We start from the raw sequence: 27,342 nt of genomic DNA, 5'->3' as shown, positions 1-27,342 counted from the left end.
TTGCAATCAACTCCATTGGCTAAAGGGATTCAAACAACATGTGATAAATACTTTGGCCCAGATTTAAAAGGGCCTAGCGCCTCCTTGCGCCACATTAGCATCATTTTCTTACGCTAATGTGGCCCTAGGCCAAAATTGCAACGCCAGATTTACAAAGCGGTGCAATGTGTGCATTGCACCCCTTTGTAACCCCTTGTGGCACATTATGTCTGTGTCAGGTATGATGTATGCAAGGGGGGTGTTCCCCCGTTTTTTGTGGCATTTTTATTTATTTATTTATAATGGGCCCCAATGTGCTTTGCAGGATTAGCGTCAACATTTTTGACGCTAATCATGCAAAGCGCCAAACTAGCCAATCAATGGTTGCTGGACCTCCACCAAACTGAAGACTCTGTGGAATAACAAAAAAACACAAAACCAGGTGTCATTGCAAAATGAAAATGTAATCAACACACTTGCGATATAAAAGAACAGAACTAGTTCAGAAAATATGTAAGTAACTGTGCCTCATACAGTAGAAGTAAAGTAGCTTTTCAAGAACAGGAAATGAGTGAATCATACGTGCAGTGAAACATCTGACAGGACAATTCTTGAAAATCTCATTGAAAAAGATCACACTATATAATCATAAAACGGTGTACAAAATCAAAAAGAATATTGTGCAGTCTGATCTCATGGTTCCTTTTGCTCCCACATTTCCTCACGATATTCACAAACAAATGGGAGACGAGATGCAGACATCGAAAGAGAACTGATGCATCTCTGATATCAATGGATCCCTTAGGTGCTGGTGGAGGCGAGGCTACAAATACAGTATCTGTTTTATAGACTTGGCTTCCTCATCGTTTATAAAATTGTATATTCATTCAAAAATACCTCCATAGTTAACGGAGGTATTGTAAATATGCAGTTTGATCTACCTTACAACGTTTGCTAAATGGCAGAATATGTGTAAGTTGAAGACATTTCCTGGCACTTCTCACTCCGTGGATAAACAATAGTGCCATGGGCCAAGGTGCAAATAAGGTTACTTACCATTGTGTCCCCCTGCCCACTGTTACACAGTAAAATATAGCTATAATGTGGATACAATGACTCCTAACTTCACTGCCCTGGTGTCACTACAGCAAATGAGCTATTGATTGCTGTGCCGCTGTCTAAACTATAATTACTTCTCAGGTTGAATTAATGTCTTTAAGTTTAGATTTTTGGCCAAGAAAATGCTAACAAATGCTGTCTCCATGAAGTTAGCTCTTCCCCTTAAAAATTAACTGCACCTGACCTGCTTCTGGTCACCATGGTATAACGCACTACAGTAAGTCATTAATTCCTGCATAACAATTGTTTTCCTGGATCATACTGCAAGATACTGCTAAGGAAGCCAAGAAGTCTCTGGTCTAGTATGTTCATGGCTCATCTCTTGAACATATTTCAGTGTATTTTGAAAAAAATGAAAATATTTCTTTAGTTACTTAGTCAAGAATCGGGAAAAGCTCTTATAATAGATTCGTAGGCTGGAGGCGGGGTTTGCGTCGAATGGCACAAGCGGAGACTGTTATTGGACCAGTGGAATTCGGGTCGGTTTAGGCTAGTGTTGTTTGCAATGGGAGATGAATTGTTGCTGAGCGGAAGGGTTACAAGTTCGCTTTCGGCCTCCACTGCTAAGGGAGGGCATTGCAAAAATGGGTGGAAAGTCGAGGCTCGAAAGCTTGATTTCCTGTTAAAGGAGTCACCTTGCTCCAAAGAGGTTTGCCTCTGAAAAGTGAGGCTCGCCAGACTGAGGTTGCTGCGGCGCTCCGAGCTGCTGTTGCGGTAGAAACCCCCTCTGTTAAGGGAGTGGTTGTTGGATGAAGATCTTTGGCGCCGACCTGAGACTCCGGGTGAAATGGGGGCGCTGGCTCTACGACGAGACAGGCAAGTGAGCAAAGCGAAGATAACTGCTCCAATCAGCATTGCAACTCCAATTGAAACAGTAAAGGACAGAATGACACCACCTGTAGGTGAGGAAAAAACAGCAGTGTTAGAGCTAGAGCTGTTAAAACATTGTGCCTACAAACCAAAAACAATCACAAATATCACACCCCTTCCGTTCTCTTTGTGCAATGGAGGTAAATTGCATTGATATCGTGTGTGTAGACAAATAGAGAAGGAAAGAATGAAGTATTTCCCAGCATAGAAATACGTTCAATTACCTATTCCTGCGAGGGGTGGCTCCTCCACAATGGAGGAGGAGCAGGGCCCCACTGGCTAAGAGCCAGTAGCAGAAAAATAAAGGGATACTTGAATATTGTTTTCCTTTTCTGCTGCTGGCTCAGCCAGTATGTGGAAGGAGGGGCAGGTCAGGGCCTCAGGAGGTGGCAGGGGGGACAAGGAGAGAGTGCACTAAGTGTGCATGTGTGTTTGGACGGCCTAAGACAGCCCTCCAAACACACATGCGCCCTTAGGTTTCTCCTGCCCGGTTGTGTACGCAACCGGACTCGAGAAACTTCACAGGCCGCAGAGTTGCGTCTGAGCGGCAGTCCGAGCCACTCAGACCAATCCTGACGCTGCTTTCATGCTAGCTTGAGCACGTAAGCAGCACCAGCATTGCTGGGGAGCCTGTTCTGGTGTGTGTCCCAGAACAAGAAAGGAGGACAAGCAAGGCGGCAGGAGAGAATGGAGGCGGCAACGAACAATAAGCCTTTTAAAAAATAAATATGTATTTTCCCCCATCCCTGTCATCCCCATGCCCCTCCCCTTGATATTTGCTGCAGCTGCCGCTAATATATATATATATATATATATACACACATATATCTCTTTATCTTTCTATCTATATATATATATCTTTCTATTTGTATATAATATATACCTTCCTAATATTTATATGTATATATATATATATATATATATATATATATATACATATATATATATATATATATATATATATATATATATATATATATACATATACATATATATTCACAGGGACTTTATAGTTAGGCTCACATTTTAAACATACCAAACCATAATAATTCACCTGTTCTAGTTAGATTTATCTAAAGTAACTATAACAAGTACCCTAAGGTAGCTATAACTCGCGCCCTGCCATGCACAGTTATCTGATCAATAATTTGACTGCAGATATTATATTGACATTATCAATGATGTCATGAGTGCTGTAATTTGTAAGGTAATTAGCAGTGCTTGACGACGGTGCCAGTTATAGTAACGGTACCAAATAGTCCCGGGAAGGTGGGGCTATCCAGGACTGCAGGGGCCCAGAACTGACCCCTTTTCTTTTTTTTTCAAATTTGACCCAGGGAGGTGGCAGTCCCTGGGGCTGCGGAGGGGCTGTATGGCACCCCCGTTTTGAAATAGATGTGTGACCTGGGGAGATGCCGGTCCCCATTGGAACTCCTGCTTTTAATTTGATTAGAGCCCTGGCAAGGTAGCAGTCCCTGGTGCTGCGGGGAGACGGGAGGGACCTGCTGCATTGAAAATATGAATGCCCCCGGAACCTGGCCCAACCGGGGGCTCCAGTGAAACAAACGTGGGAGCCCGTGTTTGGTTTTTGAAAATGTTTAGCCCAATTCGCAGATCCGTAACAACTATGCAGAAAATTTAACAAAAAACATTTTTTGCTTCTAGAGGGGGGACCTTCCAGCAGCAGAGTTTAAGGGGTCATGGTGACTCTACCTTGGCCTCTTTTTTAATTTTTTTACATTTTTCTGGGACTGTGCTGAAGCCAACTCCCAACATGGCTGCCAAAACTTCCTTGTTGAAGTGTTGGCAGCCAATCAGATCTCAGCACGAGATCGAGAGGGTTCGCGAAGCCTTCGCATCAAATATATACACATTTGGATTTTCTTTAATTTCTCTAAAACTACTGAATGGATTTACACAAAATAAAAAAAGTACGCTTTCTGTACAAAAAGCTACTTTCTGCCAAATTTGGTGTAATTCCGTCCGGCAGTTCGGGCGCTTTTGCTGTTCTCTATGGAAAAAATGAATGAGGAAAAAGTGTTTTGGGACCCACTCCTGTTTTCTCAGCCCCCGCTTGATGGATCACCACAAAGCTTTCCAGACAGATGCTGAGGTGAGTATCATATTTTCTTGCAAAATTTCGTGAAGATTCATCAAACAACGCTAATGTTCTTAGCAAAACAGAAACACTTTTTCTATAGGAACTAGGTTCTAACTATAACTACCTAGTGCCGACCGCCACTAGATAATACATATCTATATATATATATATATATATATATATATATATATATATATATATATATACATATATATCCATCAAACGTTGTCCAAACATCCAGGGACAGAATCCCCCGCCAAACAACAACGAGCCGTGACTCCTTGCAAGAACCTGTTTATTAGTAAACACAAGAAATCCTAACGTGTTTCGGAGCCCTAGCTCCTTGATCACAGGTCAAAGGCACTTTTCCAACGTACACTCATTTAAACTGAGGACAAGACGGCAAACATAGAAAAGGGACTCTAAACACACATATTACAAAAGATTCAGCCATTTTGAGTCGCAGTTCATAAAATACATTGCCTAAGCATGGAAATTCATATTTCCTCAACATGGTCACACATTAACTCCATATTCACAACAAAACAAGTAAACTATTACAAATAGTCATTTAGACTACAGGAGAGCATAAGAGAAAAAAATAAAAAAATAAGAAATAAATATATAGAAATATAGAAATAAAGATAAACAAATTAATCTAAAGGTACTTCTGGCAAGAATGTAGCTATGTTTAAACCTATTCATATACCACATTACACAATCTAGGAATGCTTTTTTCTTTTGTTCAAGTATGTTGCAAAGGAGCTGTGTATTAATTGCATGACAAGTCTCTTACAAAACTATATTAATCACTAAAACAATATAAAATTAATATTAAAATACTCATCTAATATGTACAGAGGACTTATCAGAGGTTAAGAAAGCCTTTTTGCTGATATAATAGCAAATTGATTCATTGATGTATTTGAAAAATGTGTTATTAGTGAATTCTAAAGATTAAGTAGTAATAAGAACAAAAGATCTGGTCATTATAACTTAAACTCAGAACAACTACAGGCTATTTTTGAGTTAAATAATAATGCAAATATACTTATCAAACCCTCTGACAAAGGCGGCAATGTGGTAATCTGGCCTTTGTCTAAATACTTAGAGGAGGGTCGGAGGCAGCTCAGTGATAGCAAACAATATGAAAAAACGCACAAACAGCAATATTATGAGGCTAACAAGAAAAATGATGATAAATTAAGTGAATGGGTAACTGACCAAATCATCGTAAGGGAGGATTTTTTATTTCTGAGGTGACCTCATCCTAAATTACCAGTGTTATATCTGTTAACTAAATTACACAAGAGCTCTAATAATCCACCTGACAGACCATTTGTCTCTTCAAGAGGCAGTGTGTTGGAGAATACATCTAAATATATTGTTTTTTTTCTTAGACCTTTTGTGGAAGCATTACCGTCATATAGTAAGGACACAAAGGATTTTCTAAAAAGGTTTCATGAGGTACCCTGGGATGAGTAATTTTTATTATTAACATTAGATGTCGAAAGTCTTTATACTTGCATCCCTCATGACTTAGGTATTGCTGCATGTAGGCACTTTTTTAGAGCAAGATCACTATCTTATTTACAGCATACTGAAATGTTACTGTATATGATGAAAATATGTTTAACTAATAATTTCTTCATATTTAATCATCAAGTATATCGACAATTACAAGGGACTGCAATGGATACTTGCTTTGTTCCTAGCTATGCAGCTCTTTTCCTTGGCTGGTGGGAGGAGCATGTTGTTTATAATATGCAGATGTTTGATGAGCATGTGATATTATGGGTACGTTATATTGATTAAATTTTTTGTATTTGGCAAAGCAGTGAGGATCAAGCTGTAGAATTTGTGAAACAATTAAATATTAATCAGATGAATTTGAAATTGACATCACATATACATCATTCAGAAATTAAATTTTTGGATTTGAAATTACAAGTTAAAAAAATAGATTAACAAGTATATTGTTTCGCAAGAAAACAGAAGGGAACAGCCTTCTCCATGCTAAGAGTTGCCATCCAATAAATCTCATACGCAGTATCCCTCATGGTGAACTTTTGAGAGCAAGAAGAAATTGCAGTGAGGATATTGATTTTCTGGCAGAAATGCAAATAATGAGAAATAGATTTCTAGAAAGGGGATATTCCTCTCAATTAATTGATAGTATATGTGTAGATCGGGAAAAATTACTGATTTCACAGAAATGTACCAATGCAGATGATAACGCAATAATCAGGTTTATTACTGCTTTTAATACTCAAGCCTGGGAAATTAAACACATCCTAATGAAATATTGGAATATTCTTAAAATTGATGAACATCTAGCGGTCTCAATAGGACAGCAACCTCAGGTGACCTTTAGAAGATGTGCATCCCTAAAAGATTGTTTATGTAAAAGCCTAGTTCAATCATCTCAGGTGAATAAGGAATTCATAGTGCAAGGCTTTTTTACATGTGGTAAATGTAAAGCCTGTAAGGGCAGCAACAATTGCCGTAAGATCTAGTTATCTAGGAATTCGCGCCCCTTTGTTATTAGAAAACACCTCAATTGTAACATTGAATATTGTGTCTACTCTCTTAGCTGCCCGTGTAATAAGTATTATATTGGTGGTACGATTCACAAAGCAAAGAAAAGAGTATTGGAACATTTGAGAGCTATAACCAATCAAGACAAAACATATCTGATCACAAGACACTTTGCAGTTGCTCATCAGAAAAATAGGGAACTGTTGAAATTTTGTGTGTTAGACAGTATTCCTGTGAGTATAAGAGGTGGCAAAAGAGAACTGGAACTTAGACAATTAGGGCCATATTTATACTTTTTGACGCAATACTGCGCTAACGCAGTGTTGCGTCAAAAAAATTAGCGCCAGTTAACGCCATTCTGAAGCGCCATGCGGGCGCCGTATTTATTCAATGACGTTAGCCGGCGTTAGCCGCCAGCGCTGCCTGGTGTGCGTGAAAAAAAATGACGTACACCAGGCAGCGCCGGCGTAGGGGAATATGGAGCTTGGGCGCCAAAAAATGGGGCAAGTCAGGCTGAGGCAAATTTTTCGCCTCAACCCGATTTGCGCCATTTTTTTCAACTCCCAACCCCCATTGAAATGACTCCTGTCTTAGCAAAGACAGGAGTCATGCCCCCTTGCCCAATGGCCATGCCCAGGGGACTTCTGTCCCCTGGGCATGGTCATTGGGCATAGTGGCATGTAGGGGGGCACAAATCAGGCCCCCCTATGCCACAAAAAAAAAAAAAAATACTTACCTGAACTTACCTTAATGTCCCTGGGATGGGTCCCTCCATCCTTGGGTGTCCTCCTGGGGTGGGCAAGAGTGGCAGGGGGTGTCCCTGGGGGCATGGGAGGGCACCTCTGGGCTCCTTCCGAGCCCACAGGTCCCTTAACGCCTGCCTTGTCCAGGCGCTAAAAAACGGCGCAAAAGTGGCTGGACGTCATTTTTTTTGACCCGCCCACTCCCGGGCGTGAGTTTTGCCCGGGAGTGTAAATACGGCGCACATGCCTCGGAGTCAATTTTTTAGACGGGAACGCCTACCTTGCATATCATTAACGCAAAGTAGGTGTCCACGCTAAAAAATGACGCAAACTCCATGGACTTTGGCGCTAGACGCGTCTAACACCAAAGTATAAATCTGGAGTTAGTTTTGCGTCGAATTGCGTCAAAAAAAACGACGCAATTCCGGCGCAAACAGAGTATAACTATGCCCCTTAGAATCTAAACTCATCATCAAATATTCTACTATTGATCTATATGGAATTAATCAGGATGAGGAACTTTCAGTTCATCTTAGTTCTATTTAGATACGGGGCAGTAATTTTCATTATGAGCAAAACACAAAATTATGAAAAAATAATGGTTAAATGTTATTATCATTGCTTCTTTTTAGTGACTACTGTTTATGTTACATTTTGTTTTAGGTACAAAGAAAATGCTGATTTGAGTTGGGGAAATGCAAGGAGCTATTATATAAGCAAAAAGGTTTTCTTAACCTCTGATGAGTCCTCTCTGCATATTAGATGAGTATTATAATATTAATTTTATATTGTTTTACATTAGTAATTAATATAGTTTTGTAAAAGACTCGTCATGCAAGTAATACACAGCTCCTTTGCAGCATACTTGAAAGATAGAAAAGAGCATTCCTAGATTGTGTAATGTAGTATATGAATAGGTTTAAATATAGCTACATTCTTTACAGAGGTACCTTTAGATTCATTTGTTTATCTTTATTTCTATATTTCTATATATTTATTTCTTATTTTTTTTCTCTTATTTTCTCCTGTAGTCTAAATGCCCATATATTGTAACAGTTTTCTCATTTTGTTGTGAATATGGAGTTAATGTGTGACCATGTTGAGGAAATTAGAATTTCCATGCTTAGGCAATGTATTATATGAACTCCGTTTCAAAATGGCCGATGCTTTTGTTATATTTGTGTTTAGAGTCCTTTTTCTATGTTTGCCGTGTTGTCCTCAGTTTAAATGAGTGTACACTGGAACATTGCCTTTGACCTGTGATCAAGGAGCTATGGCTCCGAAATGTGTTAGGGTTTCTTGTGTTTACTAATAAACATGTTCTTGCAAGGAGTCATGGCTCGTTGTTGTTCGTCTGGGGATTCTGTCCCTGTGATGTTTGGACAACGTTTGATGGATTTATGAGGGGTCGCCGCCTTGCTGTGACTCACCGTTAGTAAGTGGCTGGTGTGAAGGCGATGTTTTCTTGTGTGTTATTAAGTAACTCCGGCCCGCCCGTAAGCGATAAATCCCCAGGGAGTAGGATAATAACCTGCACAGCGTCTTTTTGATCTTTGTTTAACTTGGTAAAATACCTGCGGGAACCGCTGGGAACCGCCAACCCTGAAGTGCGCGAGCAATAACATGCCACGAGTAAAGTATCTGTTTGAAGAAAAGATAACAATCTGCACAACGCTTATTTGGAAATTAGAGTCCCCGCGGGAACTGCTAGCACTGAAGGCAGGGCACAATAAGCGGTTGCATGCCCTAATGAGATCGCGCTGAAATTAACGTGAATGCAGCATTTGAATGATGCCTGTTGGGATTTATTGTGAAGCATACGGTAAAGGACTCTAACTAAATGTTGAGTCCTTGCTTGCACAAGAACGTGGTATAAAAGATAAACAAATTGAAGACAGTTATCCTTGAATTTTTGTAATTTGGGGTTTTTGCTCCTTGAGTACATAAATATGACATCTACAAGAGAACAAAGACGACAAGAGGTGGCTGCCAAACTGTTTTCCATCTTCGGGAGGACAATTTAGCCTATCTGAGGAAGTAGGTGAAAAAAGTGATGAAATAAGTAAGAAAATGTTATGGGACAATTTATGGAAAGCCTCCAAACGTGAACAGGCTAAGTGGTGGCAGGCCACCACTCATCAAACATATGTTGAAGTTGATCGAGTACCATGTGGATTAAGAATATTTATTTTACCAACAATACTTAACCCTGACCCGGAAATGATTGAAGAGTGGGCAACTAATAATCATCAGTGCTCAATTGGTATGCTAAAAATACTTATTAAGTATGCTAAAAAGGATGTGGAGAAGGCAGCAAGTGAGATGGAGAAATGTACCTTAGCACTACAAGAGAAATGTAGTGCTGATGAATTTAAGTGTGAGATGGATAAAATTCAAATTAGATTAGATAAATTAGAAGGTGAAATCATGGGTAAAAAACAACGTAAATTCCAACGAGATGAATGTGATTATGAAAGAGGACTGATTTTGACTTTTGCACGCAAGTATGAGCACCTGAGGAATAATATGGACAATAGAGGATATCAACAATCGGTACAAAATACAAAAAACATAGAGGTACCATTTATGTCATCAAGTGGCGTGCAGGATAAGACTCCAGGGGAGACTACGGAAAGTGAAACCAGTGAAAGTGATGTTTCTAATCAATCCGAGACTGAGGGAGTAAAATCCCAGATTTTAAATGAGTTCAACCTGCTGGCCCAAGGAAGAGTAAAGGCCCAACGGGGCAGAGGCGCAGCAGGTTTCAGAGCTCGCGGAAAAGGCTGAAAAGGAGAACCAAAATCAAGTGGACTGCGACAAAGATACATCGAAAGCACATGGGGGATACGTACGAGGGGCCAAACTGCCATGAATCCATAAAAGGAACAGTGGTAAATCTATCTAATGTAACTTTGTCCAAGACACAAAAACAAGTATTATCCCTGGGCCTCACATTCTGTCCAACTGCATCCTTTGACTACACTTCGAGTAGAATAGATCTGTTCCATTTTATCAGGAAAGTAAAACTTAAATATTGGTTTGCTACTAAGGCCTCTGGGGAGCAACAAGTGAGAGTGGAGAAGACAACTTTGTCTCCATTACAAATTGCGGATATTGAGACATTTCAAACAATGGGACAGTTAATGGGTGATAGTGAGTGGGAGAATGACCCCCATAGCCAGTCTGGAAAGGGAAGTATTCCAAACTAACCTAGACTGTGCAGCTATCAATGGATTTAAACCTAGATCCCCTTTTTTGCCGCCAAGTGGCATCTGCATCGATTGATGTATTTGAAAAATGTGTTATTAGTGAATTCAAAAGATTAAGTAGTAATAAGAACAAAAGATTTGTCATTTTATCTTAAATTCTGAACAACTACAGGCTATTTTTGAGTTAAATAATAATGGAAATATAGTTATCAAACCCTCGGACAAAGGCGGCAATGTGGTAATCTGGCCTTTGTCTAAATACTTAGAGAAGGGTCAGAGGCAACTCAGTGATAGCAAACAATATGATAAAATGCACAAACAGCAATATTATGAGGCTAACAAGAAATATGATGATGAATTAAGTGAATAGGTAACTGACCAAATAATCTTAATGGAGGAACTTTTATTTCTGATGAGATGTCCTCATCCTATATTACCAGTGTTATATCTGTTAACTAAATTACACAAGAGCTCTAATAATCCACCTGACAGACCAATTGTCTCTTCAAGAGGCAGTGCGTTAGAGAATACATCTAAATATATAGATTTTTTTCTTAGGCCTTTTGTGGAAGCATTACCATCATATATTAAGGACACAAGGGATTTGCTAAAAAGGATTCCTGAGGTACCCTGGGATGAGCAATTTTTATTATTAACATTAGATGTCGAAAGTCTTTATACTTGCATCCCTCATGACTTAGGTATTGCTGCATGTAGGCACTTTTTTAGAGCAAGATCACTATCTTATTTACAGCATACTGAAATGTTACTGTATATGATGAAAATATGTTTAACTAATAATTTCTTCATATTTAATCATCAAGTATATCGACAATTACAACGGACTGCAATGGGTAGTTGCTTTGCTCCTAGCTATGCAGGTCTTTTCCTTGGCTGGTGGGAGGAGCATGTTTATAACATGCAGATGTTTGATGAGCATGTGATATTATGGGTACGTTATATTGATGACATTTTTTGTATTTAGCAAGGCAGTGAGGATCAAGCTGTAGAATTTGTGAAACAATTAAATATTAATCAGATGGATTTGAAATTGACCTCACATATACATCATTCAGAAATTGAATTTTTGGATTTGAAATTACAAGTTAAAAAAACTAGATTAATGAGTAAATTGTTTCGCAAGAAAACAGAAGGGAACAGCCTTCTCCATGCTAAGAGTTGCCATCCAAAAAATCTCATACGCAAGATCCCTTAAGGTGAACTTTTGAGAGCAAGAAGAAATTGCAGTGAGGATATTGATTTTCTGGCAGAAATGCAAATAATGAGAAATAGATTTTTAAAGAGAGGATATTCCTCTGAATTAATTGATAGTACATGTGAGAAAGTACTTTCACTAGATCTGGAAAAATTACTGATTTCACAGAAATGTACCAATGCAGATGATAACCAAATAATCAGGTTTATTACTACTTTTAATACTCATACCTGGGAAATTAAACGTATCCTAATGAAATATTGGAATATTTTTAAAATTGATGAACATCTAGCGGACTCAATAGGACAGCACCTCAGGTGACCTTTAGAAGATGTGCATCCCTAAAAGATCGTTTATGTAAAAACCTAGTTCAATCATCTCAGGTGAATAAGGAATTTATAGTGCAGGGCTTTTTTACATGTGGTAAATGTAAAGCCTGTAAGGGCAGCAACAATTGCCGTAAGATCTAGTTATCTAGGAATTTGAGCCCCTTTTTTATTAGAAAACACCTCAATTGTAACACTGAATATTGTTTCTACACTCTTAGCTGCCTGTGTAAGAAGTATTATATTGGTAGCACGATTCACAAAGCAAAGAAAAGAGTATTGGAACATATGAGAGCTATAACCAATGAAGACAAAACATATCCGATCGCAAGACACTTTGCAGTTGCTCATCAGAAAAATAGGGATCTGTTTAAATTTTGTGTGTTAGATAGTATTCCTGTGAGTTTAAGAGGTGGCAATAGAGAACTGGAACTTAGACAATTAGAATTTAAACTCATCATCAAATATTCTACTATTGTTCCATATGGATTTAATCAGGATGAGGAATTTTCAGTTCATCTTATTTCTATTTAGATATGGGGGCAGTAATTTTCATTGTGAGCAAAACAAAGATTATGAAAAAATAATGGTTAAATGTTATTATCATTGCTTCTTTTTAGTGAGTACTGTTTATGTTATATTTTGTTTTATGTACAAAGAAAAGGCTGATTTGAGTTGGGGAAATGCAAGGAGCTTTTATATCAGCAAAAAGCTTTTCTTAAACTCTGATGAGTCCTCTCTACATATTAGATGAGTATTGTAACATTAATGTTATATTGTTTTAGTAATTAATATAGTTTTGTAAGAGACTCGTCATGCAAGTAATACACAGCTCCTTTACAACATACTTGAAAGATAGAAAAGAGCATTCCTAGATTTTGTAATGTAGTATATGAATAGGTTTAAATATAGCTACATTCTTGCCAGAAGTACTTTTAGATAAATGTTTTATCTTTATTTCTATATTTCTATATATTTATTTCTTATTTTTTTTTTTTTCTCTCATTTTCTCCTGTAGTCTAAATGCCTATATATTGTAATAGTTTTCTCGTTTTGTTGTGAATATAGAGTTAATGTGTGACCATGTTGAGGAAATTAGAATTTCCATGCTTAGGGAATATATTATATGAACTCCGTTTCAAAATGGCCGACGCTTTTGTTTATGTGTGTTTAGAGTCCCTTTTCTATGTTTGCCATCTTGTCTTCAGTTTAAATGAGTGTACGTTGGAACAGTGCCTTTGACCTGTGACCAAGGAGCTAGGGCTCCGAAACACGTTAGGATTTCTTGTGTTTACTAATAAACACGTTCTTGCAAGGAGTCAAGGCTCGTTGTTGTTCGTCGGGGGATTCTGTCCCTGTGATGTTTGGACAACTTTTGATGGATTTATGAGGGGTTGCCGCCCTGCTGTGACTCACCGTTAGTAAGTGGCTGGTGTGAAGGCGATGTTTTCACTGAAAAAAACATGCTGAAGGCGCGAGTTACAATTACCTTAGAGCGCAAGTCATTCTTACTTGAAGAAACTCTAACTATAATGACTGAATTTATATGGTTTTGTACAAGTAAATTCAGAACCTAACTATAACGTCCCTGTAACCTTAGTTTTTTTAGTGAATTTCTATGGTTTTTTAACATAAAGTAATTTTATTTACTATACGTTATGCCAACCCCCAAAGGCTGTGCGCGGCGGGGTTGACCACAGGGCCTGGCTCTGTCAAAGTATCTGTGAGTGGAAGCATGAGTTTCTGAGTGGGTGTGTGAGTGGGTGCCTGACTCTCTGGGTGCATGCATGAGTGAATTAAGTATTATATGAATGAGTCTCTGATGTTTCTTTCAATTTTTTTTATATTTTGTTCATAAAATTTGTGAATCTTCATGAATATGCTCATGGCAATGCAAACGTATTTGAAATCCATAATTTGCACTTGAAACTCACCTAAATCACACCCCTTATGCCACTTTAAATTAGGATTTTCACCCCTGGGACCGTGTCCCTTGAGATAAAATGGTGGCTGCAACTTTCTAGTCAGGTTTCAGTTAGCAAATTACAGTGCTTCCTTTGGCACATGCATTCACGTAAAACTTGTGAAAATTTGTGAATTTCGCAAATTGCTTGCGACAACGCCACGGCCAGAGTTATACAAATTTAGATTTCCCTAAATTTCTCAAAAACTACTGAACGATTTACACCAAATAAGCAAAAGATCAATCTGCGTACCAAAAGCTAGCTTTATGACAAATTTGGAGTAATTCCATCCACTGGTTCGGGCTGCAGATGTGTCTTAAGGTCCTACGGGTATTAACATGGGAATGAATTTTTTTTGACCTCCCTTTTTCTCAGCCCCCGCTTGACGGATTACCCCGAAACTTTCCATGCGCAACAATGTTAACCAACTCACAGACCCACTCAGACACTCATGCGCCCACTCACAGACCCACTCAGAGTCTCATGCACCCACTCACAGACCCTCTGAGGTACTCATACATCTACTCACAGACCCACGGAAGCACTGAGTCACCCACTAATAGACCCATACAGACACTCATGTATGTACTCACAGAACTCATGCACCCACTCACAGACCCACTCACTTATGCACCCAGTAACAGAACCACTGAGGCACTCATGCACCCACTCAAAGACCCATCCGGACACTCATGCACCTAGTCACAGACTCACTCAGAGACTCATGCACCCGCTCACAGGCCCACTGAGGTACTCATACATCCACTCACAGACATACTGAGGCACTGATGCACCCACTCACAGACCCTCTCAGACACTCAAGCATGCACTCACAGAACTCATGCACCCACTCACAGTCCCACTCAGACACTTGTGCACCCACTGACATACTCACTCAGGCACTCAGCCATCCACTCAGTGTCTCACACACCCACTCGCAGATCCACTCAGAAACTCATGCATCCACTAGCAGACCAACTCAGACACTCATGCACCCACTCACAGACCTACTAGAGACTCATACACCCACTCACAGACCAACGTAGACACTCATGCAGCCGCTCACAGACACACCCAGACACTCACACACCCACTCACAAGCCCATGGAGGCACTCATGCATTTATTCATTCACCCACTCAGACACATATGCAACCACTTACCCACTCAAAGACTCATGCACCCACTCACTGAAACACTCAGACAGTTACGTACCCACTCACAGTCCCACTCAGACACACATGCATCCAGTCACAGAATCATTTACACAATGACACACCCAATGTGATGCACAGAATCACTGAAGTAATTGTGAATTTCAATTGTGCTGGTTTCCATTGAATGTCTGCGTTTGTTTTGCATATTTGCGACATAGTGCAAATTTTGAAAAGTATTAAAAAAAACTAAATTAAAATAAAGCAGTTTTTGGGAAATATCATAGCTCTGAAAAGGGTATTTGTGTTTATTGTGTGTAGATGATAACTACACATAAAACTGGATGCAGTGCTCAAGTTGCTGAGAAACACCATGTTGCCTCTCTCTGTGAAGTGAGCTCCAACCCTTGTATAGATTCCATCCATGTCAAAGCGCAAGTTGTTGCTGTAGATAAAGCCCATGTTATGGTCTTGTTGGAAAGCAGATTATTTGTAAGGGAAGGTAAGTACCTAAACTACAAAGGAGGCCACTAACCCCCACTAGGTCCAGTCAGGTGTCAATAAATTAATCCCTGATCAACCCTTAGTAGCTTGGCAATGAACAACAAGGCTTAATTCAGGAGATAGGCATGTAAAGCATTTCAAAATCACAAAACAGTAAATAAGTAAAACACAAAACAAAATAAAAATCCAACACCAATTTATAACAATAGAGTATATTTTTATCTTTAAAATGAGACCAAAATGATTAAAGTCGGATGAGGGGAACCGGAGAGATACATTTTTCTGGTGCATAGAAACTAAAAGGGCGAATCGGGTCATCTGGTCACACTGAACTGGGGCTAAGTCAAAGTTTGAGGCCAACCGCGATGGAGCCCTCCTCGGCTACAGCAAGCTGAAGACCAAGATCAAGAGTTTACCTTCCGACTTAGGGGCATATTTAAGAAAAGTAGTGCTGCATTGTGTGCATTGGCGTTACTCCGGCAGAGTACATAGGGGCCCAGTATAAATAATGGAAGCTCCGTTTTAACGCCTGCTCTGATCAGGCATTAAAAGTGCACTAAAAAATGTCAAGGAAATTTCTTAGATTTTACTTGTGCCATTTTTTTCAACCCCCCCCCCTGCCAACAGGCTGGCGGTACTTTTCTCCATATTAAGACATTGGCTGTTTGGTTAAAGCCAAACCGCTAATGTACCACACCGACTGCCACGGAGGTAACGACTGCTGGGCTGGAGACTTCACTCTCCGGCCCGGCGACCGTCACTTGCCCACCTGTGGGATTATGACCCCGCTTACCGCCATGGTTTTCGTGGCAACCTTACCGCCACAAAAACCATGACTGTGGGCACTTCCCTGTCACTTATAGAGGTCTTCCCCACCCCTCTCCCCTTCCCCAGGTTTACCCCCAGCCCCGTTCCCCTCCAGACCCCCCTTCCTACAAGCACCTTCTATACGCACAAACACACGCATACACACACTCATTCCCACATTCATCCACACCTGCATACATCCATCCTCACACACATACACAAACATACATACAAGCACATACACATTCCCACAACTCAACATACACGCACTCACACATCCATACATGCACATACATACAACACGCATCACACACCCGCATACATGCACTCACATCCATCCATACAGTTTTTACCATCGGGGTCAAAATGACCCCCTGTGTTTCTGAGAGTGAGAGCAGTTTTGTGACACTTTGCTTAACAATGTGTTGCTAAACTTTAAACTTCTATTCAACTATGTACCAACAGTGGTGCAAAGTTTCACAGGTCCATGCATGACATGCTGCTTCAGTCCAAGGTTTTTCTTTGAATGCTGGGAATGGTAGTCTTCTTTCTTTCATTATAAAAGAACACTACAAGTCACCAAATTCAAATTCAAATACTGGACTGGAGCAGTGTAAGTTGGCAGCTCTATACTATACACCCTATAGGTAGGGTGTAGGTAAGTCATAGAGCAGGCTTTTCTGTGCTCAAATGGCAAGACATACCCTTTTAAGTCATACTGAATCATGTGTACTTTGAGATTCCCAGGCATAGTTAAATATGCAATGTTCAATCTATACTACAAGTCATATAGCTAGGTAGAAAAGCATTGTTTTTCACCTAGTCTGTGAGAGAGAGAGACAAAGACATGTAGTTATCCAGTGGCATGTTCATACAGCACTTATGTACTCAGCAGTAAGTACATATAATTTATCCCCATGGTAGGCTGTGAGTAGGCTATAAGACAGGGTACTTTGTTCTTAAATGTGGTTTTAAGTTTCACTGAATTATAAGTGTACTAACAGGCCCCTATGCCCAGTCACACATCCAGTCCCCCACCCAGGCTGCAACTCACATAACTATTTTTCAAACCATAAAGCCACTCACGCACCCAGTCAGACAACGAATACCCACTTATACATTCATGTACACTCTCAGGCAGCAGTTACATATCCAGCAGTATCAGAGCCAGTTGCATACACTGTTATATACACCTGTACACACCAGCACAACAAGTAAGCCATTCATATGCTCACTTACGTATACATTTAGACACCCATAGATTCACTAAAAGAACCTGTGATATACCAGCATACTGACTTAAACATCTGATCTTTAGTCAAATACTGACACAACCTACTCACCCATCCAGACAAGTAGTCCTTTAAATATGTCTCAGTCCTAATACTGCAGAGCTTGCATGTGCATTTTTATTGTCAGCTCAGCTTGGCAATAGAAAACCCACTTAACTAGCTTTAAATTGTCTTTTACTATGGAAAACTCACCCTTCACCTAGGCAGTAGGTAGACCATAGAGCAAGGTGCTTTGTGCTTACAAGGTGAAACGTCCTCTGAGTTTCACTGAGTTTGATGTGTACTTGCAGACCCCTACGCCCAGTTATACATCCAGTCTCCCACTCATTCTGCAACTCACATACCTATTTACAAAGGCATAGAGCCACTCACACACCCAGTCAGACATCAACAGAGGCACTTATACATTCATTCACATACACAGACACCAGTTACATACTCGGAAGTTTCAGAGACAGTTGCACCTACAGTTACATATCCCTGTACTCACCAACACAGCCAGTAAGCTAATCATACAGCCACTTACATTCACATTTAGGAACTCATAGAGTTACTAAAAGAGCCAGATATATACCAGCATACTTACTTAAACATCTGGAGGCATACCCTTTGAGAGACTGATACACACCCACCCAGATGTGTAGCCAAGTACTGACACAACCCAGTCATCCATCCAGGCAAGTAGTCCTTTAAACATGGCTCTGACATTTTACTGCAGAGCCTGTGTGTGCAATGTTACTGCCAGCTTAACTTGCCATGAACACCCCCCCCTTTGCCTCACCTTTTAGTATACATAAATAATCTCTCTGATAGGCTATAGGTATGCCACAAAGCAGGGTGCTTTGTGCTCCAAAGGTAATACATGTCCTTTTGAGTTTCACTAAGTTACACGTGCACTTGCAGACCCCTACACCCAGTTATACACCCAGTCTCCCACCCATACTGCAACTCACATACCTATTTACAAAAGTTTAAAGCCACTCACACACCCAGTCAGACAGCGAAAGAGGCACATATACATTCACATATATACTCAGACCATTTATGTATCCAGTAGTATCAGAAGCAGTTGCGCGCACACTTACATACCCCTGTATCAACACAGGCTGTAAGCTATTCATTCAGCTACTTACATACACATTTAGAGACCCATAGAGTTACTAAAAGAGCCAGTCATATACCAGTATACTTACTTAAACATCTGATGGCACTCCCATATAGGGACTCATACACTCACTCAGATATGTCGCACGTACTCACATAACGTAGTCACCCATTCAAATAACTACCCCCTAAACATGTGTAGACACACAGGAACACAGTAATGCATATGGTAGTATACCCAGGAAAAGGCTGATGCATACACTGACACAGAAGGAGACATAGAAACATAAACATGAAAATTTATAAGGTAAGGGTGGCTATGATATAGTACCACAACTGTTTATTTTGACAGTGAAATACTTAAAATATGTAATTTGATAGTGTATAATGAAAAGCTAAATATACTTATTTGTTTTCTCTTTCCATACATCTACTTCTAGTTAAAAACAGACAGTTACATTGCCATAAAAAAAAACAAAAGAAAAAAGAAACAGAAGCAAGGATCCAATCTCCTCACAGTCCCAAAACAAAAGCGGCAAAATGCAGCGAATGTGGTGAAAAGGAAAAGTGTTCCTGGTAAGAAAACAAAGACATTTTAAAAAATATTATGTGGAAACTGCTAAGTGAGCAAAATCAAATAAATAAAAAACAAAGTTTCAAATCAACTAAGAAAGGAGAAAAAGTACATGAAATTAAGAGTAAAACACATACAACAAAACAGATGGTTTAACCAGAAGACGAAGGCAGAATGTTTCGTAATAGAGTAATTCAGAATCTCTTAAGAACTATGAAGCAGTATAAAAGGAGAAGAGAAGCAGACAGTCAAAAAGAACAAGTTGAAGCTGTAGTCAACAAGGCCTTTGCCCTCAAGAGGAAGCTATTTATTTTGGTTCCAAACAAAATGAGAACACGGGATGAAATGGTGTTTTCTTTGTGGAAAAGAAGCCAAAAGAAAAGACTTGTGAATAGAAGTAACTTTTGCAAAATCTTCAGTGGTGAATAGAAACATACTTCCAGTTCTGAGCCACCCTTTTTTAATGAAGAAAGCTACTTCCAAGAGAACACATTAGTCCATGCATTTGAAAAACTCGACGATGTTATGAGATGAAGGATGGTGGTAATATTCCATAAAAGGAGATGGTAGCTAGAAATGTAGATGAAGTGATAGCTGAAGAGGTACAGGGAAGGTGTAGACAGGCCCCTGTATAGAAATGGAACTGTAGCAGTATTTGCAGTGTTCAACAGGCATCAATTGATTTATTGTGAAATTTCCTGAATATGTTTCCCTGCAAAAGCTTGAAACAGAAAATAGGTATGTTGCAAGGATTAGATCATGCAAAGTAAGAACGTATACTAATTTACAGGGACACTCACTAGCATGTCTATCGAAGAAAGTGTACCAATGCACCTTTCATCACTTCAGAATGTTAAGTGTACACCTCTTAAAAATGTGAACTTTAGTTTGAAGGCTTTATGATGTCAAAACTCCTGCCCTCTGTTTAGGAGAAATGAATAGAGCTCTTTCCGTAGTACAGTAACAGAGGTGCAAAGAGTTTGTGAAGATGTTCAATTTCATTTCTTTGGTCCTGAATAGGAGTGTAGGAAAAATGAGGAGTTGGTATATGCAATAGGCCACACAATACACAGGTATTAGTATTGATAAGATTAGGAAGTTTAACACAGTTTCTTCCGAGAAACCAATCTGTATTTGTATATATTGTTGACACACTCACTTCAAAAGTAAAACTTATGTTATTCTGTACTCAAAAACTAAAGAAGAGAACAGAGATAAGTGGCAAGAATTTGCTGTTTATTTGTTTGTCAAGGAACAGTCGATTTGTTCACACAGCAAATTATATGTAAGTACTGCTATGATAAGTTAGAAGATAATAAAATGCCAGCTAAAGCAGTACATAAGAAGTTAGAACTAGTTTCAATTCCACTTCAAAATGTAAATGTTTATGAATTAATTCTTATACCATCTATAACTCATTTTCAAGCTATAGTTCGTATGGAACCAAAAACAGGAATATTACCTCCAACAGAGCTACAGAAAGGCCTTAAAGGTAGAGTTGTGTATTTGCAATTAGATTTCAAACAGAATATTGGAACTTTAGGAGTGCAGAGATATTTGATTAACCACTTATTATTCTAGGTAGTGGTGTCCCTACCTAGAACAAAATAAAATTAGGAAGAGTTTGTGCATGTTTGTGCATGTTAGTAAAGTAAAAAAACAACAACATTATATCTGGTACAAAATTAAATTTATTATAAAAATGTTGATGTAATACATATGGAGGATGAAACATTACCATCAAGAGATCAGATTAAAAAGGTGGATTGATCAATATCAGAAGAAATTTATGAACACTACAGCATCCATCCTTTGCATTCTAAAGAGGTTATTGGTGATGCTCCTGATCTTTTTCAAATGAAACAAGCAAAAGAAGCTCCCATGACTATGTGGGAGAAAAGTTTAGAAGCTCTCTGTTTTCCACATCTGTTTGCTACTGTAGTAGGTGGTCGGAATGATGACCAGCCTGTACAAATACCAGCAGCTGAGTACAAGTCCACTAGGCTATATTCAGAGGACCCTAGTGTATTCCCTATATTTTCCATCTATTAATTGAGAGTGACTTGTCAGGATTATCTTATATAGTAAACCATATTCGAAAGACAGGAGTTAATCTTCAAAATCTCTCTGTAAGGGAATTTCTTGACAAAGTTCAAGGAAAGAGTTAAAAGCTGAACTGCAACTTTATTAATTTAATGGCATGTCAACGTGTTACCAACAAGTATTGGTATTGTCATCATGGTGAGGTGAAAGACATGTTGAGGTGCACCTACTTGTGCTGAGTATGCATAGGACAACCTGCTTGAATTTTTTCAAAAAGTGAACTCAAACATTAATAATATAAAAACGAAGACAGTTGGAGAACTTTGCCTCTTTTATCATGCTACTGTTTACAGATATTTTAACCACACGTTTCAAGCCGTAATGTTTTTCATCTGCAAAAAAACTAATCCTCTTCTTGGTAAAGTAACTAATTTATTTTGGGGTAAAGAGGACCAAGCAAGAGGTGCTCCTCATTTTGACATGCTGTTATGAATAAAAGATGCACTGAAATTTGGAACTGATACTGATGAGTCTGTCCTCTCTTTCATAGAACAGCTTGTAACATGTGCCATCCCTAAAGGCAGTGGTAAAAAAGGCCTGAGACAAGTTCCGCCTTTTCAAACTCATAGATGTGGCTAGTACTGGTGTCAAACATCTAGATGCAAAGGAAACTTTTACACACAATGTTGTTTTGGATTCCCTCGACCCGTCATTTCACAAGAAAGAGTAAACAGCTTTTTATCTGCAGTCAGACAAACACTGACATACAAATCACTGAAAAACACATACAACCTGAGAAGAATAGAGACATCCAAGTATAATAATGACTATAATTCAGTCATTCTAAAAATGTGGAATGCGAACACGGCGATCCAGTTTGTTGCAGACAACTCCATCGGTGTTGCTCATTACATCACTTTATATATAACAGAACCCAAGAAGACAGAGATGAAGGAAATGTGGGAGGAGATTTCTGCAAAAAGGAGTCTTACCAAGAAATTGTATAGTTTCAGCTTGAAAATGCTTTCCAACAGAGAGATAGGACCCTATGAGTGCTCAAATCAATTAAGTTTAGCTAGTTTGTTCTGGAAGTCAAGGGGATTTATTAGAGTGGAAAGGGCATGCAATGGGTGTTGCTGTGTCCATGTGTGTTGAGGTGTGTGCATGCTGGTCTGATGGTGTGCTTGGGATAGGTTGAGGTACAGGGGATTGGATCTGTGTGGAGGAAGTTGGAGGGGGAGGCTGGACACAGGGACAATGGCTGCCATCAGTGCTGAGGCCAGAGCCTGAAATGCTCTCTGTTGGGCTGCCTGGCCAGAATGAATGCTCTCCAGGTATGTATTTGTTTGTTGCAAATGCCTCTCAACACCCTGGACGGCATTCAGAATGGTAGACTGCCCAACAGGGAAGGATCTCAGGAAGTCAATAGCCTCCTCACTGAGTGCAGCAGGGCTGACTGGGGCAGGGCCTGAGGTGCCTGGGGCAAAGGAGATGCCCCCACTCTCCTGGGTGAGCGGCACAGGACACACGCTGAGGGGCTGCTGGGAGGGCCGTGCTGGTAGGGGGGGGTGGCGGCTATACCTGTGGATGCGGGGGGCAGAGAGGGGCCCGCCACCGCAAGGGAGCTCCCATCAGGGAAGGAGTCGCTGTCACTGGTCTCTGCTCCTGTCCCCGCCGTGGAGCTCACGTTGCCCTCTGTCCCACTGGTGGCTTCAGACTCCATTGTTTTGCCCTCCAGGGCCAAGTGGGATGCAGCTCCCTCCTGCTCCAGTGCCACTGCTCCTCCGCCTGATGATGATATTGCACACAAGAACAGGGAGACCACAAAAAGGAGGGGAGACAGAAGAAAGACATGTTCAGTGCATGCAATACCACTACCGTTGGCGGACACTACAGACACAACAGACCTCTGCAGTACGCCATGCACTAACAGTTCCTAGATTATTCACAGGGCCATGGGGTACAAGGCCTATGCCCGATTGCTGCACACATGGAAGTCACAGGAGCCTGACTAGGTGAAGATGGCTCTTACCACTGGTGGGGTTGGGGTGCCACATAGCCTGCCTCACAAGGGACCTTACCTACCGACTTCGCCCGGGCCTAGGGGAACCCACAGCCCACCTCCCCCACCCAGACACCTACAATGCGCACTGAATCAGCAGAATGAGAGTGTACTCACCCCCTTGTGGCTGCTGTGATGCCCTCAAGTGCCCATCCAACTCCGGATACGCCACTGCCAGGATCCGGAACATCAGGGGGGTTATGGTGCGACAGGCACCCCTCCCACTTTTGGAGGCCATCCCCAGCTGGGCTTCTGCCGTCTTCTTGCACCAGCGGCGAATGTCCTCCCATCTTTTCTGGCAGTGGGTGCTCCATCTGTGGTGGACCCCGAGGGTCCGGACTTCCTTGACGATGGCACGCCAAATATCCTTCTTCTGGTGGGCACTGACCTAGAGGAATAGTACAGGGAAAAAGGTAAATCTTTCACTGTCCAGACCATCATAGTCATTGGCCCACCTTCCCACCCTTGCCCTGACGCACAGACACTCACCGTCCGTCCATCCACACCACTTCAAACAGGCCCATGCAGCATGCTCACAGTGTACTCACCTGTTTGTCTGGAGGACCGTAGAGTAGCGTGTACTGGGGGAGGACCCCATCCACTAACTTCTCCAACTCCTCCAAAGTGAAGGCAGGGGCCCTTTCCCCAGACATATGAGCCATCGTCGCTTCCAGACAGAGGTCACAGCAGCACTTGCACTGTAGGTCCTCTCCTATTGAAGGTCAGGTGTCAAGTGAGTGAACAGAGAGAAAATGGCGGTGCGTACCGTCACTGCCGGCGTACATCGTCATTGGCTCCTCGGACCCATAGGGTCCAATGTTAACCAATGCAGGATTGCGCTGCGGTCTTTGACCGCCTACCGCAACGGTGTAGAACGCCAGCACAGTTACCTCATATCCCCTTGTCCCACCTTACAGGTCAGGCAGCCGCTATTTCAGTGGGCCACATGGCAATAATATTAACTGCGTCACACCTATATAGGCCTTGCATACACACAGTACCAGGCACATTGCGGATCAATACATGTGTGCTAATGACATTTTGTGATACCTCAGTGTTGGCTGACTCCCTGTTCGCTGTTCTCGTCCATAGGGCACGTCCGCTGGGGCAGGTGATGAGATGGCGGCATCCTCCGGTGTACAGACCGCTGGTGGACCTGTCGACAATGGAAGAGAGACACGTCATAGTCACCTACGGACTTGATCGTGCAACAATCCATGAACTGTGTGCCCAGTTGGAGCCAGACCTGATGTCAGCTATCCGGCATCCCACAGGGATCCCCCCTCTAGTGCAGGTCCTGTCAGTACTCCATTTCCTGGCAAGTGTGTCTTTTCAAACAACAGTGACCATTCCATCAGGGATGTCCCAGCCAATGTTCTCTAACGTGTTGTCCAGAGTGTTGTCTGCCCTGCTGAAACACATGCGCAGCTACATCGTTTCCCCTCAGGTGGAAGATTTGCCTACAGTGAAAGATGACTTCTATGCCCTGGGACATATCCCCAACATCATAGGTGCCATTGATGGGACACATGTGGCCTTGGATCCCCCCCCAAGGAGTGAACAGTTGTACAGAAACAGGAAGAGCTACCATTCAATGAATGTGCAGATGGTGTGTTTGGCCGACCAGTACATCTCCCATGTGAATGCCAAGTTTCCTGGCTCAGTGCATGACGCTTACATTCTGAGAAATAGCAGCATCCCTTATGTGATGGGGCAACTCCAGAGGCACCGTGTATAGCTAATAGGTGAGGACAAGGACCCTATACCCTGTGAATAGTTGTCTGAGTCTGGGGTTGTCCCTACGGGTTAGTGTGTGTCTAACAGTTGTCCCTCAACATTTGCAAGTGACTCTGGGTACCCCAACCTGTCATGGCTACTGACCCCAGTGAGAAATCTCAGGACAAGGGCAGATAAACGCTACAATGAGGCACATGGGCGAACTAGGAGGATTATAGAAAGAACCTTCGGCCTCCTGAAGGTCAGGTTCCTGTGCCTCCATATGACAGGTGGTTCTCTCTACTGCTCACCAAAGAAGGTGCGCCAGATCATCGTGGCCTGCTGTATGCTGCACAACCTGGCTTTGCGACGACAGGTGCCTTTTCTGCAGGAGGATGGTCCAGCTGGAGGTCTTGTGGCAGCTGTGGAGCCTGTGGACAGTGAAGAAGAGGAGGCAGAAGAAGAGGCTATCGACAACAGAAACAACGTTATCCAGCAATACTTCCAGTGAGACACAGGTAAGAAGATATCACTGCCTCACACATCTCATACTATTGTTTGAAATATCATGTCTGTCACTTTCACCCAGTGTATAGACCCTGACTTGTCACTTTGCCTTTCCATTTAACAGATGTGGGTCCCACTGTGTGACCTCTGCTATATTTTCTCATGGACTAGAGCTGTGTTACATTGATATGTTGACAATAAAATTGACATTGCTATATTCCATAGTTATTGTAAATACACATTTGTGAAAGCACAGACTGACTCCAGATTGTTTTGTGATTGATGTGTGTTTATTTTTGTGCAAATAAGTGGAGGGGGTTGTAAAATGGTCAGGGGTGATGGTGGAGGAATGTCCATGGCAGAGTCCAGTCTATTTGTTTCACAGGTACATTGTCCAAAGGGGCATAGGAAATGGAGCTAGGGCAGTTTAAGGATGGACAGGGTGACAAAGTGGGAGAGAAGGATGACATTCAGGGGGGTCTCCTTTCCTGGCGGGGTCTTGGCAATGTTCTCTGTCTTGTTCCTGGATCTCAGGGACCGTTTGCGGGGTGGCTCTCCATCTGCAGGGGGTGGGGTGCTGGTGTTGTGGTCCTGTGGCGGTGCCTCCTGTCCACTAGCGCCGGCAGAGGTGGTGGGCAGTTCATCGTCCAGGCTAGTGTCAGAGGCCCCTTGTTGTGCCACAGTGTCCCTCCTGGTGTTGACAAGGTCCTGCAGCACCCCTACAATGGTGACCAGGGTGGTGTTGATGGACTTGAGTTCCTCCCTGATCCCCAGATAGTGTTCCTCCGGCAGCCACTGGGTCTCCTGAAAGTTGTCCAGTACCGTTGCCATCGTCTCCTGGGAATGATGGTACGCTCCCATGATGTAAGGGAGGGCCTCGTGGAGAGTGGGTTCCCTGGGCCTGTCGTCCCCCTGTCGCACAGCAGTCCTCCCAGTTCCCCGGTTTTCCTGTGCCTCTGTCCCCCAAACCGTGTGCCCACTGCCACTGCCCCCAGGTCCCTGATTTTCTTGGGGTAGTGGGTTTGCGTAGGATCCATGTAGTGGTGGACACACTGCTGCTTGACGTGTCCTGGGGACAGAGGGATGGGCCCGCTGCGTGCGTGCTGTGCTGGTGTTTCCTGAGGGGGGAGGGTCTGTGGTGGCATGTGCCAGTGTCAGGGGAACCGACTGTCCCGAGGTCCCAGATGCGCCAGGCTGGTCATCTTGATCCAGTTGGACAGAGCTGCTGTCATCACTGTGGGCCTCTTCTGTGGGGGGAGTGGACATGTCTGGAACCTCCTGTCTGGTGATGTTGGGTAGGGATCCCGCAGTGGTGTAAAGGCATGATTATTGCATCTGTGTGTGCCATCGTGTGCAATGTGTGAGTGACCCTGTACTCCAGTGCTTGCAGTCTTGTCTAGGTCCTTGTGTGATAGTTGGTTTGGGGTCTGTGTGGGTATCTGTAGTGGACATGCTTTGGTGATGGGTGTCCATGCTTTGTTGTTGCATGCAGGGCTTGGTGTTGTGATGGGTGGT

At 41.7% G+C, this 27,342-nt stretch overlaps 1 protein-coding gene across 1 annotated transcript in view; it reads right to left on the bottom strand.

Annotated features, from left to right (window-relative positions):
* Positions 1–422: 422 nt before the first annotated feature.
* MYCT1 (MYC target 1) overlaps positions 423–27,342 on the bottom strand; it is a 211,047-nt gene continuing 184,127 nt past the window's right edge. The window contains exon 2 of the mRNA XM_069234723.1: positions 423–1,994. Within this exon, the coding sequence (XP_069090824.1) occupies positions 1,477–1,994 (518 nt within the window). The 3' untranslated portion in view covers positions 423–1,476. The remainder of the gene's footprint in view (positions 1,995–27,342) is intronic.

This window comes from Pleurodeles waltl, chromosome 5 (assembly GCF_031143425.1).
Source record: "Pleurodeles waltl isolate 20211129_DDA chromosome 5, aPleWal1.hap1.20221129, whole genome shotgun sequence".
Classification (NCBI taxonomy): Eukaryota; Metazoa; Chordata; class Amphibia; order Caudata; family Salamandridae; genus Pleurodeles; species Pleurodeles waltl.
The sequence above is the reverse complement of the archived record's forward strand: the minus strand, read 5'-3'. Positions and strand labels throughout refer to the sequence as shown.